The sequence below is a fragment of the Saimiri boliviensis genome, chromosome 13 (genome assembly GCF_048565385.1).
Source record: "Saimiri boliviensis isolate mSaiBol1 chromosome 13, mSaiBol1.pri, whole genome shotgun sequence".
Lineage (NCBI taxonomy): Eukaryota > Metazoa > Chordata > Mammalia > Primates > Cebidae > Saimiri > Saimiri boliviensis.
In genome coordinates this window covers 41,087,625-41,109,148 of record NC_133461.1, presented here as the reverse complement: position 1 = coordinate 41,109,148, position 21,524 = coordinate 41,087,625, and the positions used below count along the sequence as shown (strand labels likewise).

General features: G+C 37.5%; 1 protein-coding gene and 1 pseudogene across 1 annotated transcript in view; both read left to right on the top strand.

Moving 5' to 3' along the window:
* The window catches only part of KIAA1328 (KIAA1328 ortholog), a 369,240-nt gene that overhangs the window by 277,976 nt on the left and 69,740 nt on the right, over positions 1–21,524 (top strand). Inside the window, exon 9 of the mRNA XM_074383567.1 lies at positions 16,295–16,476. Within this exon, the coding sequence (XP_074239668.1) occupies positions 16,295–16,476 (182 nt within the window). The remainder of the gene's footprint in view (positions 1–16,294; positions 16,477–21,524) is intronic.
* On the top strand, positions 13,377–16,283 carry LOC141580796 (calcium-regulated heat-stable protein 1 pseudogene; annotated as a pseudogene).

Genomic DNA, 21,524 nt, shown 5'->3' with positions numbered 1-21,524 from the left:
TAGAGATGGGGTTTTACCATGTTACCTAAACTAGTCTTGAATTGAACTCCTGGTTTGAAGTGATTCTCTTGCCTCGGCCTCCCAAAGTGTGGGGATTACAGGCATGATCCACTGTACCCAGCCAGTACTGCTTCTTTATCCCTCAAATTTTAATATTTTATATTTTTATTATCATCCCTTAAAGAATATTTACTAATTTTTCCTGTGATTTTTCTTTACCTATGGATTCTTGAGAAGTGTGTTAAATAGACCAGTTACGGCGGCTCACTCCTGTAATCTCAGCAATTTGAGAAGGCTGAGGCAGGCAGATGGCTTGAGCCCAGGAGTCTGAGACCAGTCCGGGCAATGTGGTGAAAATCCATCTCTACAAAAAACACAAAAAGTAGCCAGGCATGATGGTACATTCCTGCAGTCCTTGCAGCTTGGCAGACAGAGGTAGGATGATCCCTTGAGCCAAGGAAGTAGAGGTTGCAGTGAGCCATGATCACACCACTGCATTCCTACCTGGGCAAGAGAGTAAGAGTCAGCCTCACAAAAACAAAGAAAGAAAAAAAAGTATGTTAAATAATTTTCAAATATTAGAGAGATTTTTCTAGATTGTTTTTTAATTTTTAGTTTAACTCTATTGCGGTCAGATTACATATTCTGTAAGCTTTTATTATTTAGAAATGTATTGAACTTTATTTTATAACCCAAGGTGTGATCTATTTTGGTCAATATTCCATATGCACTTAAAAAATGTGTAGTCTGCTGTTGAGTGTAGTGTTCTGTACATATCACTTTAATCAAATTGATTAATAGTATTGTTCACTTCATTGGCCTGCTGAATTCAGGGGTTTTATTTTTTGGTACTATCAACTGATAAAAAAGAAATGTTAAAATATCTAAATATGATTTTAATTTCTCTACTTTTTCCTTCAGATTTATCAGTTTTTACAACGTGTATTTTGAAGCATTGTTCTAGATACACGTGTATTTGCAATTATTATATCTATCTGATTATTTTCCCCTTTTATCATGATGAAATGTTTCTCTTTATCTCTGGTAACACTCTTGCTTAACATTTAATTTATTTGATACTATATAATCATTCCATCCTTTTATGCATACTATTTTCATGGCCTATCTCTTTTCATCCTTTTATGTTAACCTATTTATTATTTTATGTTTTAAGTTAACTCTTATAAACAACATATGATTTTGTTCTGCATTTTTCTCTAGTCTGACAATCTGTTCCATTTGAGTGCTTAATTCATTTAACTTTACCTTAATTATTGATACTTTTGAACTTAGGTCCACCATTTCGCTTCCCCTCTCCCAATCTATTAGCTTATCTATTTTTTGTTTGTTTCTGTTTCTCCTTTTCTGCTCCTTTTTTGGGGGGAAAGAGGAGGATAATAAATTTTTTTTCAGTTTTTAAACTTTTACATTCAGGGACACATGTGCAGATTTGTTATATAGATAAATTTGTATCACAAGGGTTTGTTTTACAGGTTATTTTGTCACCCAGGTACTCAGCTTAGTACCCATTAGTTATTTTTTATTCTCCTCTGCCTCCCCCCATTCTCCACCTTCAAGTAGGCCTCAGTGTCTGTTGTTCCTGCTCCCCTCTTTGTATCCATGTGTTCTCATCATTTAGCTCCCACTTATAAGTGAGAACATGCAGTATTTGGTTTTCTGTTCCTGCGTTACTTTGGTAAGGATAATGGCCTCCAGCTCCATCCATATTCCCACAAAAGACAAAATCTTGTTCTTTTTATGGCTGCATAGTATTCTGTGGTGTATATGTACCACTTATTTTTTATCCATTGATGGGCATTTGGGTTGATTCCGTGTCTTTGCTATGTTAAATAGTGCTGCAGTTAACACTGGCCTGCATGTGTCTTCAAGGTAGAATGATTTATATTCCTCCGGGTGTATACCTAGTAACGGGATCACTGGGTTGAATGATAGTTCTGTTTTTAGCTCCTTCAGGATAAAAATTCCTCTATTAACTTATTAGCTATATGGCTTTGCATTTTCTTTGGTGATTTCTGTAGAGATTGCAATGTTTCCCTAACTTACTACTGTCTACATAGTGTTAATGCTGTGCAATTTTACATAGAATGTGAGGCCTTTTTTATTGCTAACATATATTTACTTCCCCATTCTTTGTGACATTATTGCCATATATGTTAGTTCTTAATACTTTATGAATCCCAGTGTTACTGTTTTTGCTTTAAACAAAGAAATTAAGAGAAGACTAAGAAAATACAGCCTTTTATAATTATTCACACATACTATTTCTGATGCTCTTCATTTCTTTGCATAGATTCAGGCTTCAACCTGAAAAACATTATTTCGCATAACACAGGTTTGCTGGCAACAAATTTTCCCTGTTTTTCTTCCTTGGAAAATGGTATTTCTCCTTCAGTTTAGAAGGGTCTTTTCATGAGACGTAGAATTTTGTTTGACAGGTTTGTGTGTTTATTTCCTTTCAGCACTTTAAAGATACTGATGTCTTCCGGTCATCATTATTCTAAGGAGATGTTGACTCTCCATGATGTCATCATTCTTCTCTATGTAATTGACATTTTCCCTGGCTGTTTCCAAGATTCTCTTTTTGTTTTTATTTTTGGTTTTCAACAGTTTGAATATAATCTGTAGGTCAAAGTTTTTAATCAAATAATTTGGGGAAAAAAATCTGCCATTCTTTTTTAAGACATATTTCTTTAGATTTTTTTATATTCCATTCTCCATCTCTTCTCTTTCTGTACTCCAGTTATATTTATTAGACAGCTTAATACTGTTTCTAAGACCCCCGAGACTTTAATCATTTTTCTTCAATCTTTTTCTCACTTTGGTCTTCAAATTAGATGATTTCAAATGATTCTGTCATATAATTTATTTTTCCTTTGTTCTTTTGTCTTCATTTTCCAATTTTTATTTCAGTCAATAATATTTTTAGGCCTAGAATATCCATCTGGTTCTTTTTAGACTTTTGATATCTCTGTTGAAACTGCCTAGCTGTTCACTTATTAAGACCATGTTTTTCTTTATGTCTGCTACAGTTTGGATGTTTGTCTCTTTGAAATCTCTTATTGAAAGCTGATCCCATTTTAGAGATGGGACTTAATGGAAGCTGTGTGGGTCATGGGAGTAAAACCCTAATGAGTAGATTAACTCCCTCAGGAGTGAGTGATTTCTTACTCTGTTAGTTCCCACAAAAGCTGGTTGTTCAGAAAAGCTGACATCTCACCCCCTCTCCTTCCTCCTCTCTCACCATTGTACTCTCTGCACAGTGCAGCTCCTTTTTGCCTTCTGCCATGAATAGAAACCACCTGAGGCACTCAGCAGGTGCAAATCCCCAATCTTAAACTTTCCAGCCATCAGAATTGTGAGTCAAAGAAATCTTTTTATCTTATGAATTACTGAGTCTCAGGCATTCCTTTATAGCAACACAAAACAAAGATGGTATCCAGCAATATATTTTAATCATTTATTTAAATAAAGTCCTTACCTGCCAAGTTCAACATGTGGGCCATCTTTTGGTTGATTTTAATTGATTGATTTTTTTTTCCTTGACTCTGGTTCACGTTTTGTTTCTTTTCATGTCTGCTAATTTTATATTTTGTCCTGAATATTATGGATGAAACATTTACAGATATGGGTTTTATTATTCTCTGAAGAGTGTAGATTTTTGCCCTCATCTGAAATGTAGCCACCAGTTAGTCACTTTTGAACTTGGATAGGTTTGGTTTTATGCTTTCTGAGGGCAGATCTCTGGAGAGCCCAGGGTGTTTTCTGGGCCCCTCTAAATTGCTAGGACTCACTCTCCAAACTCCTTCTTTGTATATTTCCTTGGAGCTTGATTTTGTCTTTGTTAGAGAAATTTATGATAAGCCTTCTTCTAGTATGGTGGGCTTTCTAGTGTGTCAGCTGAAGTCTAGGACATTAATGATATCTCCCCATTCTATGTGAGAACTTAAATTACTCCTAGCATTGTCCAAATTGTAGCATTTCTATATATGTGTCAGCTAGTGATAGGTATATGTTCTAAGAAATGTGTTAATAATTATTATGCAGACATCATAGAGTATACATACACAAACCTAGATGGCAAAGCCTACTATAGACCTAGGCTATAAAGTGTAGTCTATTGCTCCTGGGCTACAAACTTATAGGGCATTTTTTTTCCTTAAAATTTTTAAGTTCCGGGGTAGATATGCAAGTTTGTTACATAGGTAAATGTGTCCCATGATGGTTTGCTGCACCCATCACATAGATATTTAGCCCAGCATGTATTAGATATTTTTCCTAATGTTCTCCTTCCTCCCACCACACCACCTGACAGGCCCCACTATGTGTTGTTCCCCTCCGTGTGTCAGTGTGTTCTCATTGTTCAGCTCCCACTTATAAATGAGAACATGTGGTGTTTGGTTTTCTGTTCCTGCACTATTTTGCTGAGGATAATGGCTTCTAGCTCCATGCATGTCCCTGCAAATAACATGATCTCATTCCTTTTTATGGCTGTGTAGTATTCCATGGTGTATATGCACTACATTTTCTTTATCTAGTCTATCATTGATGGACATTTGGGTTGATTTCATGTCTTTGCTATTGTGAATAGTGCTGCAATGAACATACATGTCCATGTATCTTTGTAATACAATAATTTGTATTCCTTTGGGTATATACCCAGTAATGGGATTGCTAGATCAAATGATTCAAGATCCTTGAGGAATCGCCACAGTGTCTTCCACAATGGTTGAACTCATTTACATTCCCACCAACAGTGTGAAAGTGTTCCTATTTCTCTGCAACCTCACCAGCACCTGTTGTTTCTTGACTTCTTAGTAATAGCTTTTCTGACTGGCATGAGATGGTATTTCATTGCAGTTTTGATTTGCATTTCTCTAATGATCAATGATACTAAGTTTTTTTTCATATGTTTGTTGGCCGCATGAATGTCTTCTGAGAAGTGTCTTTTCATTTCTTTTGCCCACTTTTTAATGGGGTTGTTTGTTTCTTTCTTGTAAATTTGTTTAAGTTTCTTCTAAATTCTGGATATTAGACCTTTGTCAAATTGATAGATTGCAAAAATTTTACCCCACTAAGTAGGTTGCCTGTTCGCTCTGATGATAGTTTCTTTTGCTATGGAAAAGCTCTGATAGAAATAATCAATATAATGAAAATAGCCATACTGCCCAAAGTAATTTATAGATTCAATGCTATACCCATTAAACCACCATTGATATTCTTCACAGAATTAGAAGAAACTATTTTAAAATTCGTATAGAACCAAAAAACAACTTGTATAGCCAAGACAATCCTAAGCCAAAAGAACAAAGCTGGAGACATCATGCTACTAGATATAGGCAAAGATTTTATGACAAAATCTCCAAGAGCAATTGCAACAAAACAAAAATTGACAAATGGGATCTAATTAGAGCATGTTACTGTACTGAATACTTTAGGCAGTTATAACACTATGGTAAGTATTTGTGTACCTGAATATAGAAAAGGTATAGTAAAAAGTTGATATTATAATTTTGTAGGACCATTGTCATATATTTGGTCAATTGTTGACTGAAACATCATTATAGAGCATATGACTGTATTTCCACTCTAGTTTCAACCTTGTAGCAGCTACTCTTTGGTAAGTCATGCAGTGAAAAAGAAAATAAACAGTGTAGGAAATCAACAACAATAAAAGTTGATTCTTTGAAACTGTAAAAAAAAAGGAACAATCCTTTTCAAAATGATCAATGTTTTAATTATATTTTTAAGTAATGAAGGAATGTTGTGAACAATTTTTTTGCAAGCACTTTTGACAGCTTAAACCATATAAATTCCTTTAAGTCAATAATATACCAAGATTGGTAGAAAAAAGTAAAAATTTGAATAACAGTGTATCTGTTAAAGAAATTTAATTTCTAGTTGAGAACTTCCCTGTAAGTAAAACTACAGACCCTTCAAAACTTCACTTGTGAATTCTACCTAGTATCTATAGAAGAAATAATATCAATCTTACACAAGTTATTTCAGAGACTAGAACAGGGTTTCTCAGCTTTGGTACTATTGGTGTTTCAACAAGATAATGATTTGTTGTGAGAGGCTGTCCTCTGCACTGTAGGATGTTTAGCAACATCTCTGGCCTCTGCCCATTAGATGTCAATAGCAAACCCCAGTTGTGACAATCAAAAACCTCTGCAGACATTACCATATGCCTTCTGTGTGGCAACATTCTCTCCTCCTACCACACTTGAGAACCACTTGGACTGTAAGAAGAAGAAACTTTTCTCAACTTCTTTTGTGAGGTCTGAACCTGGGAAAGGTATTAAAAGAAAAGAAAATGACAGACCAGTCTTCCTCAAGGGCATAAATAAAAAAATAAAAATAAATTAAAAAAAAATCCCCCACACACAAAAAATCCTTAACAAATTATCAGCAATTTAAGTTCAGGAATATGTAAAAAGCATAATACAGCTTGACTAAATAGGATTTATTCCAGGAATGCAAAGTCAGCTTAACATTTCAAAATCAATCAATGTAATTTGCTATATTAACATAATAAAAAAGACTTTAATCCTTTTTAAAGATTAAAGGAAAACATCATCTCAAACAGATGCAGAAAAAGCATTTGACATAACTCATCCAGTGTTTATTCATTATAGGAAGAAAAAAAGACCTCTCAGCAAGCTAGAAAATTGATAGAATGTCAACAGAGATACATCTCTTTAATAATGAACACTTTTAGGAACAAGGTAAAGATGTCCACTCTTACCACTTTTATTCAACATTTTATGGGAGGTCCTAGTGTGATCAGGCATGAAAAATATTGGGAAGAAGTAAGCAAAACTGTCTTTATACTCAGATAACATTATTGTATACATGGAAAAATACTAAAGAAGCTATGGAGACAAGCACTAGAATTATTAAGTGAATTTAACACAATCACAGAATATAAATTCACTGTATGAAAATAAAATTTATTTCTATATAATAACAGTAATTAGCATAGAAAATAAAAGAAAGCATTTATCATAGCATCAAAACCATCAAATAATTAAGAATAAATTTAGCAAAAGAAGTAAAATATCTGTACACTGATAACCACAAAATACTGCTGAGACAAATTTAAGAAAACTAAATGGAAAGAAAGATATGCTCTTGAATTTGACCACTCAATATTGTTATAAATATCAAAATTATTTTCCAAACTGAATCTTAGATTCAATGCAATTTCAGTCAAAATACCAACATACTGATACCCCCTCTCTCTGCAGGAGAAAGAGCTTTTCTCTTTCTCACACCTATTAAATACCCGCTCTTAAATTCACTCCTTGTGTGTCCACATCCTTGATTTCCTTGACTTGGGTCAAGGGAAATGCATAGAAACTGGCAAACTTATTCTGAAATTTGTATGGAAATGCTAAAGGACTAGAATAGCAGTGACAGTCTTTGCTATTCTAGAAGACTCAATTAAAGGATTTATGCTACCTAATTTTAGGTATGTAAATTAAAATTATGTAATCAATACAGGTTGGTATTAACCTTAAGGTTCATAAATAGATGAATGGAAAAGAATGGAGTCGAGAAACAAACCCAGACACTCATATGCTCAACTGTTATTTGTCAATGATGCCAAGCAATTTAGTAGAAAAAGGAAAGTTTTTTAAACAAGTAATGCTAGGAATATTGGATATAAATTGGAAGAAATGAACCTTGATCCCTACCTCACACCCTAGCCAAAAAATAATTTGATCTTGAGGCATTAGAGTGTGAGTCGTGTGAGAAGGGCATCCATAAAAGAGGGCAGCTAGGCATAGAATATCAGAACTTGTGCTGGGTGAGGAGGGCTTCCATATGGGAACTACACTGGTGTTGTGTATTGGAGCTTGAGCAGAATGAGAAGGAGGTATCCATGTGGCATTTGGCCCTGCATGGGGTCTTATTACCCTGAGGGATGAGGAAAGCTTCCTTACAGTAGGAGTAGCCCAGTCATGGCTAGGTAGGGAATGTGTTGTAGGGGAAGAATAGTTTTTTCTTCAACCCTCATAGGTTCTTCGTTGGAATGGACCTATGGCGAAAAAAAGATTAACAAGAGGAAAACAAACATAAATTTATTAACATATATGTTTCATATATACGTGAAAGACATTCTGAAAATGAGTAGTTCTCAAAGAGGTAGTTTTCATTCCAGCTTTTATAGCATCTTCAACGAAGATGCTATAAGTAAAATTTTAGAAAAGGAAAGAGACAAAGGTAAAAGACTTTGAGTTCCTAAAGGTAGCAAATTGAGTCAAGACAACTAAATGGCAGATGAAGGCTAGTTAGTAAAGCTCATTAATGTAGATTCGCCTGGTGTTATTTCCAGATGATAAGAGTCTAAAATTGCCTTCAGTGTTTAACCTTTGTTCATTGTAGTAGAAGGCAAGCAGGGTGCCTTTTGTCTCTGTAAATCTGTGTTCAGCTTTTAGGCAAATAAAGCGAGGGCAGAGAGCTTTCCTGCATTTGCTTTTTCTTTTCTTTTTCTTTTTCTTTCTTTCTTTTTTTTTTTTTAGACAGTCTTGCTCTGTTACCAGGCCGGAGTGCAGGGGCACGACCTCAGCTCACTGAAACCTCCACATGTCCTTCGTTTCTTTGGGTAGCACATTGTGTCTCCTACAGTGTCCATAGAAAGGCGTATTGGCAGAAGCAGCCCAGAGGCATGTGGTATGAGAGAGGTAGGCTGGTAAAAGATGAGTAGCTGTGGTGACAGAATATTATTTTAATACAGACATAGTAAGTAAGTAAGTATGGTACAGGAGCTGAAAAGAAATTACTTAGGCAGTTAGTGAGGGTAAGAGAGTCCTCAGTAAGGTTTTCCTTTTAACAAAAAGAGGCTTCCAAATCATTTCTTTTCTAACAAAGAGCAGCCTGAGAATCGAGCTGCAGACATAGATGACCAGCCTGGAAGCTTGTACCAGTGAATGCCGGCAGCTGTGCCAATAGGAAAAGGTTACCTTGCCAAGGATGTTCAACATGGAGGCACCATCTTCCCTTTTCTTTGTCAACCACATGTACAGTAAAGAAACAGGCAACATGGCACTGGCAAGGTAGAGAACCTATCTGCATAATAAAAGATTAAGGTGGGGTGGCTACCTTCATCATGCACTGTGTAAGTGGCACACTTGTTCTGACCAATCTTTTGAGACCTATGTAAATCTGACACTGCCTCCTCAAGCTTGTCTATAAAACTTCATGCATTTTACCATGGAACCGGAAGACCCATTCAAGAGCCCCCCTCTCTCTGCAGGAGAAAGAGCTTTTCTCTTTCTCTCACCTATTAAATACCCGCTCTTAAATTCACTCCTTGTGTGTCCACATCCTTGATTTCCTTGACTTGGGGCAAGAAACATCGGGTACTACCCCAGATGAATGACACTGCTTCAACTATATTAAGGAAAATGGCAGCCAGGTTTTTTCAGTGTTGGAGAAGGGGTATCTATGGAAAGGGAAGAAGCTAAAATGAATCCTGTTGGTTTAGAGTTGGAATTTTGAAGATATTAGTATAAACTCTGTATAAACTCATGTTTTTCAATATATATATATATCTGTATATAGAAATGACTATGTAGGTAAATATACATAGTTTCTTTCCTTGTCCACAATAAGGACTTGGGAGCTGTGGCAATCCAATAGCTTTTTTTTTCCCTACCCCAATATGAGGTACCAGGCCTTTTTGAAGAAATGGCTGATTCCTGGGCTGATTCAGAAACTGGACAATATAGCAATTGTTTATGTATGATATGGCCAGCACCTGAATCAGGCCACTGGAAATGTGAACAGAGGAATTAATAGGTATCTATCTGTTTCTCCAGCCTAGATTGTATGGTCTTCTAAATCAAGGACTTGTTCTTTTTCTTAAAAAAGACACATGCCAAAATTTGAGTCGTTTGTGTGCCGTTTTTTCTCTTACACTCTCATTCCCTTAAGTGTCTACCTTTTCTCCCCTAGTTTTACTCACATTACTAACTCCCCTTTCCTTCCTGCTGTCCCCTGAGGGTTTCCTGCAGGTACCTTAGAGAATCCCCATTTCAAGGAAATGCACTCTTTTCATCCTGCCTTTTTCTGAAAGAATGTTTTCTCCCAGTTTTTGCAATAACTCAATAATTTTCAACCCTCTCTAGACATTAGAATCACCTATACAGCTTTTTGAAAGGGAAAGGAGAGAGTGAGAGAGGAAAGTAAACAATGTCCAGGTCCCGCCCTAGACTGATTCATTTAGTTTCTACAAGTGTGTGGAACTCAGTCCATCACTCTTGTTAAAAATTCCCCAGATTATTTAAATGTATTGCTAAGCTGTGAATCACTGCCTAAAATCAGCATCTTTTCTGAGAGCATCACTTTCTAAGAGAGGCTATTCTTTCTGACACATCTGATAACCAACAGAGAGAAGAGTGCCAGCATTTTTCTTGCAAATCTCTTTCTTTATGTGAATCTAAATATATGTCCAGTTTTTCGCAGCACTTCGTTCTTTTCCGTCCTTTGTTTTCCATATGATCCCACTAGGACCTTGACATCCCACTCAGAGTCACTTTCTCTCCCATAACTCCTACCATCATTCTGTGAGATCCCAATATCCATATGGTTGATCAGTCCATTGCCAGACCTGAAGAATTTTTGCCTTCCTCAGTTCACTCCAGCATCATCCATGGCCACACCCAGAGCTTGCTGTCACCCACTGTGGTTTCATCAGAAAAATTATTGACTCTGCTGTCCCAGCTTCTTCCCGTTCAGCTTATATTCTCATGTTTCTCACATACGCTATACCAAGGGTTTTTATATCTGTGGTGGTGTTGCTGTTTCATTTTTGCTTTACCTTAAAGGGATATCTACATTATTTATTTCTCTTCATTTTTCTGCCAGTCTTTCAGTCCTTGTTCCCTCATTTTCCTCCTGGACCAAATGGTTGACCTAAACTACTTCAGTATATTTATTTCCCTTGAACCCCAATCTGCTGCGCTGTCGCAGTAAAATCCTAACCCTCGAGCTCTCACGCCACTTTCTCTGCTTTTTAATCTGTGCACTTGAGCCCTGCTACAAGTGTATGATTTCTATTTCTGTTAGGGCCTCAATATTTCTGGAAAATTTTTTTCTTTTCATTTCTATTTTGAATTCCCTCAATATCTACTCCAAACCTTCACCTCTCTTAATACCCACTTTACTTGCTCACAAGAATGACTGTATCTCCTCCTACACCAGGGAAATTGAAATTGAAGCATATTCTTTCTCAACTCTGTCTCCCTCAACCCTACCACCTCTAAACTCAGTCAGCTGATAGCAAAAAGCCATGGAGTTGCTGATCAAGTTACTTTCTTGAAACATCTCAGATGTTCCCTAAGTACCTCAAGCTGCAGTTAATTTTTCCCACCCTTCCTCAGTCCTCCTCTGCATTGCTTATCAACCCAAAATTCTGCGAGTCATTCTTGGCTTCTCTCCCTTTTACATCAAGTTCTGCCCTCTTTAAATCCTAAATATTTCTTAAACTATGTCTTTCCATTCCTACTACTGCTTCTCTATTGCGAACCTTCGTCTCTCACCAGAGTTGTTTCAGCAGCCTTCCAACTCATCCAGTTTCCTGCAGCCCATTCTCTAAATGGTGTCAGAGTCATTTTTAATAAATTCAAGTTGGATCATGTCATTTTTCTCCTGAAAGCCTTTCAGTGACTCCACCTTGGCCACAAGATAGCGTTCAAGCCCCTCAGTATGGAAAATGTAACCTTTCATGATCTGACCAGCCCTATCTCACCTGCTTCATCTCCATTCCTCCCTACCCCACACCCAAAATTTGATGCTGTAATAATACCTATTTAACTTACCCAAAATATGAGGTAAAGTTTTATTTGTTGGTACATTTGCTCATACTGTTTTCTTTTACTTAGACCATTCTTACATTTTTTTTTCTTATCTCCCAAGGTTAAGTTTGAATACTTAAGGAATCACCCTTCCCTCACACAGATAAAGTTAGTTGCCTTGCCCTTGCACTCTCATAACATCCAGTATATTCCTGAGTTACTGCATTTAGCATATGGTATTAAAAATTCTGTTTCCACATCTGTGTCCACCAGTAAAATCTCTTTCAGAACAGGAACCAGGGCTTTCTCCTGTTTATATACCCAGTACCTAGCATAAAATAAGTACTCTGTAAATGTTTATTTTCCATTTTGCCCAGCCTAGTCCCACAGTACATATCAGGCCCATAAACTGTGTTCTTCAGTAAATATCTGGTGAATATATAAATGAATGATTCATTTGGAAATTTATTAAAAAGGAATAAGGAAAGCAGAATTTGAGATAACAGAGGTTTTCTTATGAGTGACTGGGAGGATGGTGATATCATTAAGTGAAAATGGAAACAGATGGAGGAGGTAGTTTCAAGATAAAGATATTGCATTGCTTTAGCAAGAGTTGGTTTGTGAGGCAGGAATAGACATTCCTTTACAGCTTTTCATCAGATACTTGATCAGGTCAGCAGTTTTGGCAAGCACTGTGAACTGGAAGAATCTATTTAGAAATCATACTTGGAAGATATAGAGGTGTGGCAAGGATCACCAAGAAAGTACTAAGAGGGAAGAGGATAGGGACAGACTTTTGGAATCTCTACATCTAAGGGGAAGGAAGAAGTCTCCTAAAACCAGAAAACCAATCAGTATAATATATTATAAAGACCAAAGGAGAAAACATTTCAAGAAAAAATGTTTTCTTGGATTTCTTGAATTTTTATAGGGTGATCTAGTAACAACCAAGACTGTTCAAAGAAGAAAGGCATTTTGATTTGTTCTTTAAAAAATGGTTCTAGTCGGTGTGTCTGTTAGAATAAATTATTGTTTTCTAGACATTCAGCAGAGAAGCAGGGAGACAGGAGATAGTTATGGAAGGGACATGATGAGAGTTTTTTGTTTGTTTTTAAATTATGAAATGCATGCCTTTTGGAAGAAATTAAAACATTCAGAGGTATATAAATTAAAATATAAAAGTCTTTCCTGTATTTCTTCTGGTATCTTTTAGTTTGACATTTATCCAACCAGAACTTTAAAAACATTTTTCTATATTTTTGTTTCTATAAAAATGAGATCACATTATATATTCTATTATTGCAAATTGCTTTTATTTTATTTTAATAGCATGTCATGAAGTTTCTCCACATCAGTATGAATAATTACCTCATTCTTTTTAATGGCTGAATAGTGTTCTTTATGAGTATGTACCATTATTTATTTATTCATTCTCTTATTGAATGATATTTGCCTTCAGTTTTTCACTATTACAAATAATTCTCCAGTGATTATCTTTGAACAAATATTCTCATGCTGTTGTTCATGTAATTCTGTGGGAGAAATTCTTTTTTTTTTTTTTTTTTTTTTTGGAGACAGAGTCTAACTCTGTCTCCCAGGCTGGAGTGCAGTGGCATGAACATAGCTCACTGTAAACTCAAACTCCTGGGCTCAAGCTATCCTGCTGCCTCAGCTTCCAAGTAGCTGGAACTATGGGCACATGCCACCATGCCTAGGTAGTTAAAAAAAATTTTCTTTAGAGATGGGGTCTTGCTGTGTTGCCCAGTCTGATCTCAAATTCCTGGCCTCAAGTGTGGGATAAAAGTAGAACTGTTGGAAGAGGGATACATTTTCATTTTGTGTTGACAAGTCACCCACAAAAAGGTGATACCCACTTGTGGTTCCTGCAGTTGGTATTAAACTGCTCTTGTCCCCATACCCTCACTGACACTGGGTATTAATGGAGGATCTGCTCTTTTTTGTAGCCCTAGGAAACAATCCAATTTAGAGGAGAAGTTTGTAAGTTATAAGAAAAAGAGATGATTGACAGGCCATAGTCACAGAGGGGATGGGTCAAGATGGTATCAAGAGTGCATATAAAAGGTAAAAAAAAAAAAAAAAAATTAAGACATTAAGAGAGGAATAGTAGATGAGTGAATATGGAAATAAATACAAATGAAGGAAGAAATTTTTCATATAGTCATCTTTATTTTAGGGAAATTACAAGCCAAGTTCCCAGTTGAGATGGAGGATTACCAAGATAGAATTTTGAATAAAGGTACAGAAAAGCCTCTGTGAAAATGCTGTAAAGAAGCAGAAGGCAGTCAGTATTGGGAGTTCATCTGAGCTGAGAATGAATCAATTTGGGGGAAGCCAATGGTTTGGGTCACATTAATTTCTCTACAAGAACAACCAGAGATGTAGTCATTGGATTTGCCTGGGTTTGGGGCTTCTGGGTTGATGTAAATTTATATAACATACATAATAAGATACTTTTATTTTCCGTATTTTCCTGTTCATTGAGTACAATTTGTATAACCTAAGATACACATCTTCTGGTCAGTCTGCACAGGAAAATGGTCTGTGTTCTGGTTAAAAAAAAGAGAGAGTATCGCTTTTATACATTTTCTTGTGCCCACCATCTAAAGCCGTGTAACTAATAATTTTATTTTCTTTATATAATTCTGAACATAAAGCCATTTACTTTCTTGGTTTTTATTAATAAATTATGATATGAACAAACACTGCTAAAAATTCTGATTGACATAAACCAGAGACATTTATATAAGAATATGTAATTTAGAGTGAAGCGGCTGGTGGAGCAGAATAGATCTTGAGGTCAGCCATGTCATCTGAGCCTCCCCCACCACCACAGCCCCCCACCCATCACACTTCAGTCATGCTGCTGGACACCCCTTGGACCAGCGAGCACTCACCATACCCTCTGTGGGGCAGTGTGGTCCCAAGCCTACTGCCCACTTGCCAGAGGACAGCCTTCTCAGCGACAGTGCAGGCTTCACAGGGCCCCATCTACAAAGGAGTCTGCAAATGTTTCTGCTGATCAAAGGGCCCTGGCTTCATTACCCTCACTGATGGTGGCCCCAACATCTTCCTGCAGGTCTCTGACATGGAAGGGGAATATGTCTCAGGTGAAGGTGGTGCGATCACCTATAAGATGTACTCCATCCCGCCCAAGAATGAGAAGCTGCAGGCTGTGGCGGTTGTCATTACCCACCTGGCACCAGGCACCAAGCATGAGACCTGGTCCGGGCACATCATCAGCTCCTAGGAGATGCTGGAAGCGCCCCTTCTCCTGTGCCTTTGGGAGACTTTGCAGGGAGGAGGCGGCAGACACTGGAGATGACATTCTTCCACAGGAGAAGGGGCTTCACAAGGGCATGGCCCCTTCCAAGTATCTCCTGGAGGAAGGGGTGTGGGAGGCAGGCATGGGGTGCCCCTGGCCACCAGCACAGCCTCTGACCATAGCAACAACGTCTCACCATCTGAAGAACATTAAAAGCATTTAGAAAGGGAAAAAAAAAAGAATATGAAATTTGAATCCTGGTCAAAGGCCACCTGGAATAAGTGATAGACCTAGCAACACTCCATTCAGCTTATTCTTGTCTAGAGATTCCATCTGCTTCTGGGGAGTTTAAACATTTTAATTTTAGAATCTTGTTTTTTGAGTAGCTGCCTCTGTGTATTTCCAAGTCTTTTTCTTTAATTTTCACATTGTTTATGGGTATGGGGAAGACAAAACCCAAGTGTGATGAGTTTGTTGTGAACTTAAATTAGAGGGAATAGTAGAATAGTGAGAGATAACACATCTTTAGAACATGTCTCCCTAAAATAAGAAAATCTTATAAGAAGAAATGTGCTAATGGTGGGAACACAGTTTATTAAAGAAGAAAATATGTATATGTGTTCATTTTCATTAAAATGCCTTTTATTCTGCATTTGTCTTATTGACCTTTTAATGAACTTATGTAAGTATGGAGTCTAGTTCTTCCACATGCACTATTATATTACTCCTTACGTGCTCTGGGTACATAATAAATACCAATAACAATTGAAAATTAGAAATACAAATGCCTTTCGAGGCACGTTGGTGATATTTTAATCTCTAGTGTTCATTTTTAGTACTTGGAAAACATCTTAGATATGCAAGTCTTGTTTTAGCATACTTTTTATTTCTATAGATAATCTGGTTCTTAGTCATACTCTGTGGCTTTATCAGCTGTTTCATCAGTTTGAGTCTCATTTCCCCAACTCCCAGGATAAGCTTTTGAGAATAAAGACCATTTCTTTTCCAAAATTTTTGTGACAGGACACAAAATAGAGGTTGAGTAAATTATTTAAATTATACCTAAGTAAAAAGTAAGATAAAGAAAGCTCTTAATGAATTGCATTTCGGCCCATGCTGAATTTAAATATCTGTATGATCTATGTCCACTTCTATGCCTTCAACAGTTCATTCATCGTTGTTCTTTCAGTTTATTAAAGTCAGACTACGATGGCTGGCTGCTTGGAACGTCATCATCTGTTAAAAAGTACCAAGACTCCCCAAACAGTGGAGAGAATAGGAAGGAGAAGAAGACAGTTGGGTTTCATTCACATATGAAAGATGATGCCCAGTGGTCATGTCAAAAGAAAGATACATACAGACCCCAAAGAGGTAAGTTTAACAACTATAGTAGCAAAATGAGAGGCTGGCACAGGAAGGTAGTTGCTAGCCAATGAATTTCAGATGATTTCCTACAATGTCAAGCAAAAGTTAAATGTTACACACTGAAATGTGCCTGCAAGGCCACAGGTAACACATCTACTGGATTAGTGAATTGTGTCTGCATTTTTCTTAGAATACTGGTATGAAAAACTGTATCTAAATTGTCTCTTTTTTTGCAAGCAACAACTGTTAAGAATTAGTCAGCAGTAAGTATGTTCATATTCTAAAATAATGTTCCAAGTGAGTAAAGAGGGCAAGATATTGAACATAAATCTCTCCTGGAAAAATAAACTCTCACAATTACAGTTAATCCTCAATTGACTGGAAACATGGGGAGGGCGGAGGGGAGATCATGGACAACTCCCCATATTGTGACTAAAACAAACCTCACAAGTCTAAAGCATATATTGCCTAGCAATCTTTTAAATGTCAATAATATTTCCTATTATGTGGTAGTTTCTTTTTTTTATTTTTTTTTTCAGACAGTCTCGCTCTGTCACCAGGCACCAGGCTGGAGTGCAGTGGCGTGATCTCGGCTCACTGCAACCTCTGCCTCCCAGGTTCAAAGGTTTAAGCAATTCTCCTGCCTCAGCCTCCCGAGTAGCTGGGACTATAGGCACATGCCACCACACCCAGCTAATTTTTGTATTTTTTAGTAGAGACAGGGATTCGCCATGTTGGCCAGGATGGTCTCGGTCTCTTGACCGCAGGATCCGCCCGCCTCGGCCTCCCAAAGTGCTGGGATTACAGGCATGAGCCACCACGCCCGGCCTGGTAGATTCTTAAAGAAATCAATTACAGGGCTGGGCGCGGTGGCTCACGCCTGTAATCCCAGCACTTTGGGAGGCCGAGGCCGGCGGATCACGAGGTCAAGAAATCGAGACCATCCTGGTCGACATGGTGAAACCCCGTCTCTACTAAAAATACAAAAAATCAGCTGGGCATGGTGGCGCGTGCCTGTAATCCCAGCTACTCAGGAGGCTGAGGCAGGAGAATTGCCTGAACCCGGGAGGCGGAGGTTGCTGTGAGCCAAGATCGCGCCATTGCACTCCAGCCTGGGTAACAAGAGCGAAACTCCGTCTCAAAAAGGAAAAAAAAAAGAAGAATAAATCAATTATAAATAACTATATTAAATGTTGGGTGGAGCAAATTTGTTTCCCAGTTGTTCCTGGAGAGGCTTTTGGCTTAATCTATCCTGGCATCCTTAAAGGAATGACTTTGGAAAAGAATGGAGCAAGTCTGAGCTTCATTATACAGAAAAGATGTACAGGAAACAAAGGGCCAAAAAGACCTCTGAGCCCTGTCCTGCTCACACCTCTTTCCTAGGTGTCTTTTTTCCCTTCCCACAACCGTTAACCCTGATTTCCTTCTTACTTACCTCTTTTTCTATGGGGGCTGCACCTCTCTACCTCTGGTGTCATGCAACCTACTTTTCATAATCTCTATAGCCGCTCTCACATTTATTTATTTGAAAATTGGGCAGTTCTTTGTGAGATCTTGCAGGTGTACATCTCCCTGCCTTTTTTCATCTGCTACTATCTCTGTCATGCTTTTTGGTTTAGTTTATGATTAATCTAGAAATTGTTTAATCCTCTCCCAGATAATTGAGAGATGATAATTAGTTCGAATTTTGGGGGAGGACTATCCGCTATTTGAGAAAAGCAAAAGTACATTTTGTTTGACATAAGACAAAGAAAGGTTTTGTAGACTTCCACTGCTTTAGAACAACTTAGAAGCTGCTTTCTGGACATTGCTTCCCAAACTAAAAATTAAATGGAAGAAACTTTTTGAGATAGAATCTTTACTTTCTCTGTTAGCAGTCCTTCAGAAATGGAAAACTCTTACCTCAGCTTCCTCTGTTCTTAGTCATTGTACTTTGGAGAGTGAAGAATTAGTCACAATTGGTGTGGTGGTTACACTGCAAGGTTTAACATAGTCTTCAGTTAACTTGTCTACAAATTTGTGTTGTGTGGCAGCACTAAGATAAAATGGCAAAATGAGAAAAATATAGTGTAATAGCAAAAGAACAAATAACTTGTGTTATTGGTTAATACCCCAGCCACAGTAGAAAGCAGCAATTGAAAAGGCACTTTGAGAAAGATATCATCAGGCCAGCCCTTGCTGTGGTGAAGGTTAATCTGTCCTGGGCCTAGCTACAGAAGTCAGAAGCCTGAAAAGGGCTTGTGTCCAAAAAAAATCAATTTCTAATTTGAAACAAAATCATTTTTGACTAACCGGGGTTCAGAACCCATTACTTTTTGCTGTATAGTCTGCTGACATTTCAGCACTTTCTGTTGTGCACAATGAATCCTAATAGTCATTTTATAATGTTGCTATACCAATCAATTTAACCAAGAGAAAGCTGTTAACAATTCTGCAAAGTTTTCAGGAACAGTTTTCACTTGTGGTTTTATTTTCTTTCCATTAGGTTTTTTTTTCCCCCTTCTTTTATTGTGGGGTTGGGGAAAGGTTGTAGTGTTGCTCTAAAAAAAAACAAGAATAGAAACTTTTTCATCTTTTTAAGAGTTTTTATTTTAAAGCATTCACAGGAACTACTGACTTTCTGTTCTCTCTTTTATTCTAATATGGAACTGTTAGCAAAATTATGGTCTACATGACCATTAAATTGGCAAAAGTTGCCCGTTTGAGCCATTCTGCCCATTGCACAGCTAGAGTATGCAGATTACAGTACAGGGCGGAGTGATTGCATTGGCATTTGGTGGCCCCCAACCACATGGGAGATAGAACTTTCCGTGGATGCTGCGGTAGACTTGGAATCCCTGTTTATCATACGGCTGATGACCTGGCACAAATGACCTAAGTAACACTGCTTGGTTTAGCACCTTCTTAATTGCTTTTCCCTCTTTAGTGCGTTTGAATTTTTTAATACACTTTTCTTCTGACTTATATCTTTTGTTTCTTTTGTTGTTGTCCTTTACTCATTAAGTACTACATAGGACATTTACTACAGGACCATTAATCTTTATTACCAGTCTCTTACTCCCTTACCTCTCCTATCCTCCTCACCATTCTGCCAGCTTTATTGATGCTAAACACGTTAAAAAAAAAAAAAAAAAAAAAAGAAGAAGACCAGACTGTTGTCTCAAGAAACAACCTTACAATAGCAAAAATATGTATAGTATTATCAAAATTATGCTGAAGATATATAAACTTGTTCATTCATCAATTTTAGTTGCTTTTATTGAGCTATTTGGAACGGGGAGATAATACTTGGGAAAATCTAAACTTGAGTAAAGAACTTTTGAAAGTCATAAATCTGGAAACATCCAATCTTTATTCTTCTTTTTTCATCCTTTGCAGCCTCAAAACATTTTGACCAGCTTGCCTGGAATCTCCCTTTCCTGAGGAATCATCGATATTCCCTTTTGTCAGAGCCTTCAAAGCTGAGGGCATTTTTTTTTTCTTGTTATGTTGATGGGCTAGCAGAGGCACTGAAGCCACTGAGCACACGTTTTCCAGAACTGAAATGTTAAACCTCTGAGCTTGGCATTGCTCATTCCTAAGTCAGGCTGTGAAACCTGACTTTGGCCACTCCCTTCCTCCTTTTTGTTCCTCTTTCTTGAATCTCTACATTCCCTTAAAATGTTGGCAGAGTCTGAACCTAGAGCAATTTGGGTTTACTTGATGGTATTGATTGTGCCCTTCATTTTGTCTTTTGGGTTTTCTTAGGTTATATGATTTTATATAGTAGCTGCCACTGGTTAAGGTCCCCTAGTAACTCCCAAACACATTTTTTTTCTTCTACTGGAAGATGATTGTTGTAGACTCAGCTGAAGTAAAGAATGATCTCAGAAGCTCCTAGTTGTTCTAAGTGAGCCTGTCCTTAAAATGATATGAATGCTCTTCACAGCCCCATGTGGGTTAAAGTACAAGCCATGCTTAAAGAAATGAACAATTGGCCAGGTGTGGTAGCTCACTCCTGTAATCCCAGCACTTTGGGAGGCTGAGGCAGGTGGATCACCTGAGGTCAGGAATTTGAGACCAGCCCAGCCAACATAGTAAAATCTCGTCTCTACTAAAAATAGAAAAAAATTAGCCGGGTGTGGTGGTGCACACCTGTAGTCCCAGCTACTCAGAGAGATGAGGCAGAAAAATTGCTTGAGCTTGGGAGGCAGAGGTTTCAGTGAGCCAAAATCACTCCACTGCACTCCCTCCTGGATGACATTGAGCAAGACTCTGTCTAAAAAAAAAAAAAAGAAAGAAAAGAAAAGCACTGCCTTAGGAGTTAAGAAAATATGGTGGGGGAAGGTTCTATTGTCTTTTATTTTAATGAGGTTTAATTTATTTATTTATTAATTTTTTATTTTAAGGATGGGGTTTCACCATGTTGGTCAGGCTGGTCTTGAACTCCCGACCTCAGGTGATCCACCCACCTTGGCCTCCAAAGTGCTTGGATTACAGGCGTGAGCCACCACATCCAGCCAATGAGGTGTAATATATATACACTAAATTGCAGAGGTCTTAAATGTATAGTTTGATAAATTTTGAAAATTATATATACCCGTGTAACCACTACCCCAATTAAGATATAGCACATTTCCATTTTCAGTAAATCCTCATGCTCCTTTCTAGTCAATCCCCCTGAGGCCTTTCTTCTTGGCTGCTGATGACTGCCTTCTCACTGTGTCCTCACATGCCTTTTCTGTGCATGCATCCCCGGGAATGCTTCCTCTTACAAGGACATCAGTGACTCTCAGTTAGGCCCACCCCTAGGACCTCATTCAACTAATTACCTCTTAAAAGATCCTGTCTCCAAATACAGTCACATTCTCAGGTGTCCTAGACTTTAGGACTTCAGTTCAGTGTATTAATTAGAGAAGGCACAACTAAGTCCATAACAACCACTTTCTTTCCAATTGTTGTGCCTTTTCTTCTCTTTCTTATCTAATTAGACCATTTAGGGGTTTTATTACAATATAGAATACAATGAGAAAAAGTAGATTTCCATGCCTTGTTCCCAATTTTATAGGGAAAAG